Here is a 14,102-nt window from a genome sequence, read left to right on the forward strand (position 1 = left end):
TTGTACCTCATTGAGCACATAATAAAGATTCACTTGAATATGCTCAAGAACAATTATTTAAAATTCATAAATCATTCGTTTTTGCCATTGATGGTGGTAATATCGGACTGAGGTCCGATTTTAGCAATATATCTGTGACTTATTGAATCTTATTCTAAAGCAAGTTACTACGATATAAAACCGTATAAGGCATCTTTATTGAATAGTTAACTATATTACTAAAATACAAGAAAGGTTTATTTTATTTTATATAAAATATAGTATAGAAAATATGTTATTTTAAAACATGTATTATCACAGCAGCTAAACAGACACACATTTCTAACCTATAATTAACTCACATATATGTTAAGCATAATATTCACATTCAAATGAAAATATATATCTTATGCATATCTATTTAAAACCGCAATTAAAATATGTTTTCTAATTGAAGTTATTCAATTGTTATTCAATTTTATCCCTAACTGAATCTTGTGGTTCTTAAGAGTGGTTGTCAGGATGTCCAGGCAATTTAAGTGAGGGTTCTTAAAAACCCTTGTCATTTAACAAGTATGTAAAGCAAACTTAATTACTTCTAAGTTCATTGTATTGATGCAGTTATTAAGTTTTTCCTTTGACTATAAAAAACATGCGAAGTAAATGGACATTCAGCACTAAGGAACTGCAATTAAAGTAGAAAGAAAGAAGCACCGGAAATGCACTTCACAAAGAGAAACTTTTTATTAAAACAGTTAACTAAAAATGTAGCACGCGTGACTTTTGTTTACAGTATTCCGCCCTCACAATGGACAACATTTTTTTGTTTTTTTTTTTTTTGCAATTTTTTCCTTTTATTTATATTATTCTGGTAGCCTTTGTCTTCGTGGTCTATCCTTTTTTCAGAATAGACAACCAACAAACCGACAAGTGCAACGCCCAATACAACTGCAAACTTTCTCTACTCGTTGGCTTCTGTTCGTGCCCAATTTGATACAAGACTGTATTTCTGTCCTACCCGCCTGCCTCCCTGCCTGCCTGTCTGCCTGCCTTACTATTGTTGTCTTCCTTAAACAATCACACAAACTGACAGACAATATTTTCAACAATAGCAACAACTTAACAACAGTAACTGAAAACAGCAACAACTGAAAAAAATCGCAACAACTAAAGCAAAAATCACTCTCTTGCAGTGACATATTCAGATTTGCTGCATTTTTATTTTATTGTCCTCTTTCGCAATCGCTGGTAGGAGGAGGGAACCAGCCACGGTTGCTGCAACTGTTGCCAATGTCCTTGCTGGTTCGTGTGACTCGTAGTTGCTGTTTTGATTATTCTCGCATTGACTTGCTTAGTTAAAGTTTATTTACAATTTTGTGCTCGGAATATTTGATGTGTGTTTTTGTTATGAGTATTACTCCTTTGATTTGCTCCATGTTTACTCTACTTTCTCGAACCTTTATGTTATTCGCAGACGTTTCGAAGTCCTTTGAACATAAACTCTTATGGCTGCATAGGAATTGTTGCGCTCCTTGAACCGTTACTGTTGCTTAAACTGCAATTGCTGTTGGTAATAGTTGTATTTGTACGTGTATTTGTATTGCCAATAACTAAAATTGCCATTGTAACTGTGACTGTTACAGTGACTGTTACTGTGACTCCATTTCGTGTACTTGTGTTTTTTTCTTTTCTGCAAATAAAACAGGATTGCATATTAAACGACTAAAGTATGATGGCTTAAATAGATTAATGTTGAATATCGCAGAAGATTTATACGTTGTCAGTCTTGCTATAAATAATTTTTGTAATTTTTTATTTGCCATTTTTTATCAAGGTTGTTACATGTATTCCTACTTCCTTGTAGTTGATTTATGCGACTTGCACAAACCTTTTCACTCTAATTTCTCATGCCTCGGGTAGGAAGTATGATACATAATTTCCCATATTTTTTTTTCTATTTTTTTTTTATTTCACTGAAATGCACTTTTATGCCAACTCACATTGCAAATAAAATCATATTCGAGTGAATCGAATAAAAAGGAAGAATTGCGGAGAACAATCATCAATCTTGTTCCATAAATATTTTTTTTTTGTTTTGGCAATGCTTACCTAGCAACCTAATTGTTATCCTTCTTCTCTGCGACTCCATTGCGGTAATAAATTTTAAAAATTTTTGTCCACCATTTTACGTCGCGTTCAACTAAATTCAATTTTGTATGGTGGGCGGAATTGACTATCATTTCGTATATTTATCTGAGTGTAGAAAAGCGGAACCGCCATATTTTTTTTTCATGTTTAGTTGCTAGTCCTGACATATAAGACATTTAAGAAATTTAAATAATAAAATCACCAGTTCATTTCAATTGTTTTTATTCCATTAATATCTTGAGTAATTGATTAAAATCAATCAATTCTGTAATATTGTATTTTTTTTACTCCTTTTTATTTATTTTTTAATATTATTTTTTATTTTTTGTTTTCCTTATATTTTTATATAGTTATTTTTTTTTATTTCGATTTTTAACAACCATTTTGACAAAGAAAATAATTTCTTAATATAAACTCAATAGCGCGACATTTCGAACAGTATTAATTCAAAACAATAAAATTTTTATTATTTATTAATTAATTCAATTTTTGACTGGCTGTAACATCAGTGGTCTTGATATTATTTCTTAAATTTATTTATACGTAAATAATTTTTTGAGTCCGCTACTATGTTACTAGGGGTTGAACTCGTACCCTGTCACTTTTTTTTTAATTTTTTTTTATTTTTTTTATAATATGTTTTTTTTTTATTATTATTCTTTCTAGTTTCTTTTTATTTTTTTATTTTCATATATATGAATTTTACAGAATTCAGAATTATACAGAATTTTGCCTTTCTTATTTATGCATCTGAATCGTATCTGCATATTTATATTCATATTCAATACTTTAAAAATCTTTTTTTATTCTTCTGAATTATTTTGTTGGCTTCAACACATTACTCCCCTCTTGGTACAACATACTTTTTCAATTTATTTTTCTATTCCCGAAACAATTGTTAAAGTCGATTATGGGAATAACCTTCAAACGCGCAGCAATTTTTTTTCTCTATCTTGCTGAAATGATGTCCCCAATGCATTCTCTTGAATAGCAAAAAAATCATACGGCACTAATTTAGACGAAAACGATGGCTGTGGTATGATCTGAGTTAAATTTTTAGAGAAAGGATCTTGTAGAACCAATGAAGGTGGAGTTTCGTTTTGCTGAAACTGAAAGTTTTCTGCTTATAATCTCGATCTCTTTTTGCGAATAGTTTAACATATATATTGCATAATAATCAAAAAATATATCGTGTTAACTATTCTTTTTAGTTAAAAAAAAAAAATTGCTTTAGTTGATTTCAACTCCTAACAACTAATCGATGATTTTTCATATTTATAAAAAAGAAATATTATTTCATTTACTTGACACTCATCTTATATGCATATTCAAATCAACTTCCTCGCCATTTTTTATATCTGTTGAAGGCTGTAATTCCATGGAAATGATTATAACAACCATGACTGCTACTATCACAATTATTGTGTTTATTTACACAGCATTTGTTGTCCTTTGAACACCAAGTCAATTAATCTGTTAAGTAGATACTATTTACATAATTTCCTATGAAATTTAAAACCTTCACCTTGAAGACTTCAAAGATCGTAAGACTTCACAGGTTCTCTGTACAATAGGAACATCACACAACGTTCACATTTAAACTGTGTCAATATTACTTACACAGACAAATTTTTATTGTAATTTTTCAATATTAAAATCAGCACCATCTGCTTTGGGACACCAAATTCTAGTATCAGTACTTCTGCCCCTGCCGCAAACTCTCCTTTTGTTCTGCTGGTATAAACCAGCACGAATTCGTATTCCTAACTGAACGTTTTTTGCCTAATCGAGCGTTCGCTAATTAAGTGCAAATTAAGTTCAACATCGTTGCGGCAGGCAGAGTAACTGAGTTGGAGCACCCGAAACAGCATTGGAGCAATCATTGCGATTGATGTTGAGCAGCAGCGAGGAAACGCTTAATCGAACTGAGCAAGTGAAAGTTTGATTTTGAGTTACTGCCAGAGGGCGAACATGTATCTTGTGGCAGCAGCGGAAAGCTGGCAATAAACTTTGCCAATATTGAAACAGCAATCAGCTCCAGTTCGCTATGCTGCTCTAGTCTAGCAACATTTTAATCATAATTAATGGCAGTGAATATGATGTGAAATCGACCGCAATTAAAGAGATTAAAACAACGCTCCGAACAATTTCCAATTGGTACTTGCACCCACTCAAGCCACCTACTAGCACTATCCTATCAGATTTGCCTTTTCCAAAAAAAAAGCAAATAAATTAGAAAATTAAAAACTTTGATTAATATTTTTTCTTTATTTCTGGGTTATGCTATAGAAATGATTTTAATGCATTTTGGCTTAATGCCAATCGGTCAAGCATCAACTATTATTCATAAAATGGAAACAATGCACGTAATATTATGAACTCTCAACACTCTACACGACAACGCTTTTACAGTTCAAAATAATATTGTTATACCCTACACCCATAGTATGTGTGGGGTGGGTACAGCAATCTGTGATAATCAAGGGTTTTCAATAATATAAAAATTACATAAAATTTCGTTGTTGCAATTTCATCACTGTTTGATGGAAAATCTCTCTATTGAGAACCTTTCTATTGAAAACCTCAATTTATTATCTCATTTATCTCATATTTATCTCAATTTAATAAATTAATCAAATGATCAAGAAACAAAAACCACTAAAATAACGTTCATTTGACAGCTTATATGATTAATTAATTTTAACAGGGAACCTACTTTAATATGACTAGAGTTATTATAATTACTTGTACTATATAACATTAATACAGGGTTAATAACAGTGTGTTTCAGAAAATGAATATAAATATTACACACTTTTTATTACTACTTCGATCAAATTTTTTTTTTTCAATATATTGTCACGATCCTGTCATTAGGTGTAAAATACCAGATTTATTACAATTACTTATAAATAACATTGTTCGATCCAAAAAGCTAAAGGAAATCAAAGGAGTATTTAATAAAAGAAGCTAAAAAAGCTTTTGTCGGACGATTTAAGTTTCTATAATCTATTATATTATAATGTTTTAATTACGATTAAGACTTTGATTATACTTTTTTTTAACATATCTCAACCTTGCTATAAAATATAACATCATTCGAATATCCTTTACAAAGCATCATACTATGAATACATAGTGAGGTTACTTAATGAATCTTGTCTGTGTGGACATCTCAAACTCTCGATGTTTTGCAAATGAGCAGTTATTAAGAATTAGCACAAAAAAATCCAGTATTGTAAGATGCTTCATAAAAAATATTCGAACGATGTTATGTGGTATGTAGAATTTTGGCCAGAAATTAGTTAGACATGATTACGAGAACTAATCAACCTATCCCGAGCACATTTATTTAAGATAGTTGGAATTATTACGACCTTGCACTATAAACATTGCATAGAGAATGACGAAGAAAAATCACCAATACACCTTCTGTTACAGTGCCCTGCTTTTACAAGACATAGACTCTCCTACTTAGGTTCGCACTTTTTCAATTCATTAAGAGAGTTAAATTCTATTTCTAATATTAAGTGGTTATAGTGACAGGTGTTAAATTCTTAAGGGTGTCACAATGGACCTCATGGTCTAGAATTTAATATATAATATCTTGGATGATAGTTATTTTTGGCATACCTATGTGATTATAACAATGTTGACAAAATGAGGACCACAAAATCGGTAATCCTTTCTTTATAGATTATTTTTATAGTCTAAGAAATGTGAAGAAATCTTTGTGAGGGGTTATTTCTATTGTTTATATTTAGCAAAATGGGATGTATAAAGCAAAAATTCATTTTATAAAAGTGTACACTTCAAGGTATTACAAGTTCATTTCTAGTGTTTCTACAGCAGTCTCATCTCCGGGACCTTCAGTGCTCTGCCAACCATACATAGTAACTCGAATATCGCAACGTTTGAACATGTGTAGAGTCAGTTTTGATATATATGTTTGTAGTCATTTTTATCCAGCTTTTATCCGACGATTCTAGTTTATATAAGGAATATTCTGTTATACTATAATGTTGAAATTATATTAAAAATATTAATGTCTCTTGATATTTTATTGAATCAAAAAACTTTATTATTATATCTATATTATAATAAAAATGAGTTTAATAAACTGCAGCATTTTGTGGCAATTTTGGTTAGATAAACGATTTAAAATGTTATGCATTAATTAAGAAAAGTAAGCGATTAATTCTTTTTATTAAATTAAACAAATTAATAGCTTCTTATCTAATCAACTATAAGTAATTGCTCACCCAAGCGAGTGACATTGTGGAATTAAATTTATATAATGCCTCTTAAATACGTGACCTTCATTACGATTTACTGATGTTACATATACATGACATTATTGATAAAAGAAATCAGAATTTATGCCTAAAGTAATAAACCGCACCACAATTGTCAAATCAAACCGCATACTTCAGAAATACTTCACAGCCCTGCAACCCATAAGGCCAACATTTCGAAAACCACAACAAACGAATAATCAAGTAATCAATACCCCCGCCGCGCCGCTTGGCATATGTAAGCTTTCGAGACAATTGCGAACAGGGTGGCCCCAGTGTACTTCCCAAACGCAAGCATAAAAGCATTTTAACGAGTCCTTTCAGGCGGTGCACTTAGCTGTTAATTATGATTTATGCAGCAACGAAAATATCGGCGGCATTAAGTGACGTCGGCTGATTTGCGACGTTGTGTCGTTGTCCATTCGCAACAACCATAGAGCCTTGGTCCTGCTATGCTGGTTGGAAAATAGTTGAAATATTTTGTAATAATTCAGCGCAAAATGGCATTAAACAATTTTATTGGAATTTATATGCAATTTTAATATTAAAATAAATGAACTCAAAATGGTTTAAAATATTTACAACGGTCCAGAAAATTCCAATAAATTGTACTATGAGAAATTCGTCGTATTTATTTTCTTGAAGCGCATCGCAAACATAAACAAGAAAAATGTTTACCATAATCCGCAGAGAACAAAATGGTCCGGGCAGGCGTTACGGAAATACTCGCCATACAAAGTACATTGACGAGCAACATTTTTGTTAAGTGAATATTTTATAAAGAGAAATGAAAAATAATATAGAATTAAATCAACATTAAGAATAAAATACGATTTGACAACGAAAACAGAAATTACAAATTATAAAACAAGATTGAAAATTAAAATTAAGTAAGGAATAGAAATAGTATCATGAAAATAAAAAAGAAAAAAATTATTACCCGCGTATCTACACATCAGTACATAGAAAGATCGTATATAAACTGTTTGAGAAAGCTTGGAATAATTCTAAGGACAACAATATCTTAACAACTAAGATATTAACATATTTCTCAGTCTTAGCAGATCTGAACAAACACTTATTTCTTAACATTGACACGCATTTGTTGCCTCACATCCTTCAGAGATGGAACTACAAAATTCTGACACCTATAGATTATATGAAGTCCAGAATAAACTTCTTTTCTTATGTTTAGTAATTGCTAAGAAAAAAGTACCTTCGCTTGGATTACATTGACTTAAATAATCTTTGGGATATTGAAGTAAGAGATATTCTTTGGTTTGGCAGTAGACATGCTTTCCACCCTTCAGAGATGGAACTACAAAACTCTGACACCCATAGATTATATAAAATTTAGCAATTGCCAGAAACCAAGTAAGTACGTATAGCTTACAATGATATTTCCAAATGATATTGTTGTATTTATGAATAACTCAGAAAAAGCTTCAACGCAAATCCAATATATCAATCATATCTAAATCTTTATATAATCATGTCTAGAGAATATGAACAACACAGAGCATTTCATTTGTTATTATCCAGTAATAATAAATGTTGTTTGCAAGTACACGGTTCAGTTTATTGGGTTAAGAGGCCTAGTGTATGAATTATGTTTAAAGCATATCAAGGTTTGAGATTTATTATTTTTATGTTATTATTTTATTTTTTTATATATTTATTTTAGTAATATTTTAATATACTAATTAATTCTCTTTAATAATTGATATAAAAAATTTTATTTTAAAAGTTTGTACACAAAACTATCTACAAGTTTTATAAAAAATTTAATGTGGTAGCCTGGATAAGCCGACCGGATTTTAATAAAGGCAACTCTGATTTTTTACTTTATGACCAATAAGTAAGGTAAAAGATCCACTAATTTGACTTAAATCGATATATTTTGAAACCATCCACAAAATGGTCTTCAATGACAATAAAGATACCTAGCATTATAAAAAAGAATAACAACTATCTTGTATATTTATAAAAACTTTCAGATCGGGTCAAGTGTAAATTTTACTGTTATAGGGTTAGCTTAAGATAGAAAATTTAAAAAGTCTATATTTTAATGTCTCAAGAGAAAAATATTTTTTAATAAATATTTTTTATAAAAATCATATCACTCGTTAAACATACAAAAGCGGTATTCATAACAATTATAATATATAAGAAGGTTAAAAATTACCCAAAGATCTCTAACTAAAAGTGAAATTCATAGCTCATATTAAAATTTTTTTGTCCATGAATTAAAATATTTTATTGGCGAGATAGAGATTTTATCTACTTATGACACTTATGACTTTAATTCATATCTCTGAAATTGTCTATTATTAAAATTAATATATAAATTCTATAAAGCAAAAAAAACGAAAAATAAATTTCCAAAAAAATATATCTCAAAAAATAACGCTGACAAAAATATATATATATATATATATATATAAATGTTTATTAATTTACTTTTTGATATGATAAAAGAATAGTAATATTATGTGAACAAGGATTTTGTATGAAAAGAGCACATATTCCTGCATATATGTCAAGTTAAGTACAATAGTGTAAACATAGCATAATTGCTTCAAACTTAATTCAATATGTTTTCGAACATATAATTCCAAAAATATATTATGTTTTGCTGATTTAAGATTTTTCAATTTAATAATATATATTTATACATATATAAAGTAAAGATTTTAAAGATTTTGTTAAAGATTTTAATCGTAAAATTGAAACAAGTAAAAAATTTTTAAATTTAGAGAGTATGCTAAAAAAATATTGAAAAAATTTATTACTAAATATGAAACATTTAAAATTCATTTTAAATTTTGTTTCGTAACAGTAACATTCTCAATAGAAAAATTTTCAAAAATTTCGGATATCAAAATTTTATATTTTTTCACGGCTTCAAAAAAATTTCAAAATGGTTTATGTTGTAAAAAATAGACAAGACTTTAATATGAAAATGGCTGAAGCTGGTAATAAATTGGTGGTGCTCGACTTCTGTGCAACTTGGTGTGGACCATGCCGTATCATTAGCCCTAAGGTTGAAGAGTTGGCAGGTACTTATGCAGCAAAAGCCGTGGTACTTAAAATAAATGTTGACGAATGCGAGGAATTAGCTATGGAATACAATGTTACTAGTATGCCGACATTTATTTTCATTAAAAACGGTATAGTTGTCGACTCTTTCGTTGGTGGCAATGCTGAAAAACTAGTTAAGAATATGGCAAAATATGCCGAAGAAGTTTGTGAACCAAATGCAGTGACCCAGTGACGATGGAAAGGTAGGATGAGAATGAGTGTTGCAGCGTATTTGGTGAGCCAAAAAAACAATGGAATCGGGAAATGGGATTCAGGGATTGGGAATCTGGATTAACAGGCCAGAGTTCAGAGTCGGGAGGCGGAAGGCGTGAGGCGGGAAATGTGTATCAAGATATGGGAGGAGAATTACCAACTATGACAAGAAGTGGAGTAGTCAACAGCATTTTGACAATGTTCTTCACGCCAAATAATGTCACTTAAACAACATAAATCATAAATAAACATTCCAGTCTACAATTCAATAGCAAACACTGTGTTTTATTGGCTCTATTCAGACTAATCTAAATGGGACGCATGCTTTATTTTTATATTAATTAGGAGTATGTAGGAGTACATCAGTGGATATTTATATTTTTGAAATTCATGGTATTAATATATGACTGAGTGAAAGCTTGGTATTTTGGCAAAATACATTTCAAGTAACAGATTTCAGATAAAAGTGAACTTTGAACTAATCAATATTGGGTTTATGAGATCCAGAAAAATATTGTTGTTTTGCAAATTAAATAAATTATAATTTTTTGACAATTATTTTTTTTTTCTCTCTGTCAATTTTTTTTTTAATTATTATATACAGAGTTGTATTATTTTACAAGTTTATATTAAAGCTTATATACACACATATTCTTGATCTTAAAACTCTTCAAACATAACATTATTTGAATCTATATTCTATTAACACGTATACAATGTAGGATGGTGAAACCTCGACATTTTTTTAATTATATTTTTCTTATGAATGCAATACAATAGTTTTGCTTTTCGGGTATTCCATAACAGGCAATATACATTGGCCGTAAGCACAATAATGATGAGATAAGGTTTTAATTAAATAAATGTTGAAATATTGGACTCACAAGTTAATGGTCTACAGCTACTCTTGTGATAGACAACCAAAATAACTTTTTATAGAATGTAGAATTATTTATTATTAAATAAAAAACAAGTTATTAAATTTATTAGTGTTTTTAATTTAATATTAAAATCAACGCCTTTTAATAGAACGCCTCTTTTATAAGAGAATTTTTTATATCAGTAAATATTGTACTAAATGTCATAAAAACTTTAATAACTTTTCCTTTTTATTTTAATCATAATTCATTAATCCTTCATTACCTCCAACCACTATTCAAAAATGAAAATCTCAATACTAACAAACACTACTATGGTATTCGCCAGCTAGAAATTGCACAAAGCCAGGCTCTGAGAAGACTTTTCAAGATACCATGGTACATTAAGACGAATGACATCCTCAGAGACCTCAAGATTGATCCGATCAATAAAGACATAAAGGATGGAGCCCTGACAGACTTACCAACACTGCATATTCGAATCTCAAAATGTTTACAAGCTCCTCGGGGAGGTATGCAGATCTGAGGTCAATTATTGTTTAGTCTAATGAAGTGATAAACACTAATCCAGTCAAAGCATAAAGAAGGGTTATGAAGAAAACTCACAGTTAATGCAGATAATAATAATAATAAAATAATAATAGAATCTTACACAATCAAAAATAATAAATAATTTCTTTATATAGAATTTGTCGCTTGAAAATATAATATATGGGTCACGTTGCGTATGAGTAACATTTTCACACTAAAAGAAATTAAAACTGAGGCTTAGCAAAATTTTGATTTTTTATTATTATGTTGAGGCTAATTGAGTCAGTGCACTTGAGCACTTTTACTCTCTAATAATTGCAAGGTTTCTTCATAATCCTACAATTTTTTTATCTTAAGCTTATTAATCTTTTTTGCTTCTGGTTTGTTGAAATTATCTCCTGAATAATTAGTGCTTCATGGGTCAATGGAGGAAATTTTCATTATATATTCTCATTAAGTGGTTTTATTGTGTTGAAGTATCGGAAGGTGACTCTTGTTGATGATGAAGTAATCAAAGTTTTTAAAAAACTAAAAACTACTGTCAATAGAGTGGATAATAAATCTGTAAATTGTGAGTAGAGTATTTCATAAATTCGTCAATAATTTATCTATTACTAAAAAACAACCTGAATATATTAATGCGAATTGTTAAAAAAATATTTTGATTTAATTAAATATTTTCTGTTGAAAAAAAATTTTCATTTTTTAATTTAATTTGAATTTTATACCTTATTTTGACTACAATGTACATAACAATATTTTTTTAGACGGTTTTTTAAACAAGTTTTGTGACAATTTAATTTTATTTTCCCACACATTGCCAAAAAACAAAAAAAAATAAAATAAAATAAAATGAAATATATTAGTTAAATAAAATATTTAAACGTTTTCAATTTGCGTTTTTCTATATTTGTTTTAAAACATTTTATTACTGTTTTTATTTTTTTTGGTTTGTGTAACAATTCATTTAACAAAAGATTATACTAGAACTAACAAACTAAGGCAGTTTACATAAACAGAAATTGATTTACAAATGAATCCATAAAAGTTTCATACTGTGCCCAACATGCAAAACTTATTTAAAAATTCGTTTAAAAATCCTTTCCTTTTCGTTCTACTCCTTTTTCCTTCCCACATTTCATGTAATTCGATTTTCACATTTGTTGTTTAAAGTAAAATTGCAGTTGCCAGGAAGCTGTGCAGCAGTAATATTATTGCAGAAACTGTGAAGGAACGAGAAAAAAACAAACTTAAACATAAGAAGTATTTTATATGGAATTTGATGAAAAATATGAAAATAAAATGAAATTGGGTAAAAAGATCGTCGTTCTCATTTCCTCCACGCATTGCAGGATATAAAATATTAAGGAAGAATTGTCATCTTCAGTTCAATTTTCAATCACTAAACAAACACAAAGAAAACCGGAGGAAAGTAGCTCACAAATTTTAAATAAAAAACAAAAAAAAAGCGATAAATAAAATAAAAATGGAACCGGAAATAAATGTGGCGTAAATTCTTTTACATTTCCTTTATCACTTATCGATGTTCACAATCGGTTACAGCGATTTGGCCTTTCTGCTCCTTCTACCCGTACTTTCCCTCGGTTTAAGTTTTACTTTCTGAATTTTTTTATTGATTTTATATTTACAATTCATTGAGAAAAAATTAGACTTCGATGGATGCTGATTATTGTTTCAATTTTAATGACTTTTCACAAATAAATTTTATTTTATTTTATTTTTTTTGATTTGTATTAATTTAATATTAATGCATTTGCATTTATATTTATATTTTAATATTGAAAATTAAATAAATTGAATTGTTTTAAATATAATTATGAACTCACAACTCTTATTAATGCAATAATTAAAAAAAAGAAAGAAAAACCAATTATAATATAAATTAAATAAACTTATAGTTAATATTTGGAATTGTCCTGATGAAGGCAAAAGCGTATTTGCCGAAATAAATATAGAAATATATAAAAAATTAACGCTCGAAATAAAAATTAATATTTTTAAAAAAATAAAAAAACCAAACCGACTTTTAAATAATTTCGACATTAAATTACATTAATTAAAAACAAAATTACAAAATTTATAGTGTTTTTTCTTAAAAGAGTTTAATTTTTCTAATGACCACAATTTTGATAACTGTGATAATTGTGAGTGATCTATTTAATTCATTTTACCATTCTAAAATAGTTAAACTTACATTGAAACAGTCCAAGCATTCCAAATCCAACATCTTAGCTTCACTCACACATACCGTCAGTGCTCAACTGAATTCATATATAAAAAACATTTTTTAAAGGTTTTGTTTTTTCCTTGGCAGCACCATTTCTAATGGTAACCATTTTCTCAATTGATATCTGGTCCATGTTCAGCTGGCTTTACTGTGAACTGAAATCAAAACCATTAATGAACTACAAAGCTAATATCTTAGTTACATCTTTGAACAAAGTCAGTACAAGTGAACTCAATTATTAAGGGCATTCTACTTAAATGTTTTATTTCAAGGTTCCTACAATTAAGACTGAAAAGTTTTCGGAAATTCTCATTTAAAATTCGCGCGCTGTATATTTTTCGATATTTTAAGTTTATGTAGTTTGGCAGCACTGTCCTTAATTACTATGCCAAAAATGAGCGCGATCTGTCAGACAGTTCGTTTACGGCAGCTGTTGAAACCAGTTCCCCTCAGTAGTGCGTTGCGAAATGTCTTCGACGGTCGTACGACCGTCCTGAAAGGCTTTGTACCACTCATAAACTTGAGTTTTCGATAAAACTGATTCCCCATAAGCCTTTTGTAGCATTCGCAACGATTCTGCACACGAAATTTCGTTCGAAACACAAAATTTGATGCAAACTCTTTGTCCAATATTTTTTTCCATTGTTTTTTTCGCAACGCACTACTGAGGTGAACTGGTTTCAACAGCTGCCGTAAACGAACTGTCTGACAGATCGCGCTCATTTTTGG

At 29.3% G+C, this 14,102-nt stretch overlaps 2 protein-coding genes across 3 annotated transcripts in view; both read left to right on the forward strand.

Moving 5' to 3' along the window:
• Positions 1-14,102, forward strand: part of LOC119662232 — a 129,040-nt gene that overhangs the window by 54,869 nt on the left and 60,069 nt on the right. The window lies entirely within an intron of this gene.
• On the forward strand, positions 9,309-9,992 carry LOC119662237 (thioredoxin-2-like). Its single transcript, XM_038071816.1, has one exon. It carries the CDS (start codon positions 9,343-9,345, stop codon positions 9,694-9,696), a length of 354 nt encoding a protein of 117 aa, XP_037927744.1. The 5' UTR covers positions 9,309-9,342; the 3' UTR covers positions 9,697-9,992.

This window comes from Teleopsis dalmanni, chromosome X (assembly GCF_002237135.1).
Source record: "Teleopsis dalmanni isolate 2A chromosome X, ASM223713v2, whole genome shotgun sequence".
Lineage (NCBI taxonomy): Eukaryota > Metazoa > Arthropoda > Insecta > Diptera > Diopsidae > Teleopsis > Teleopsis dalmanni.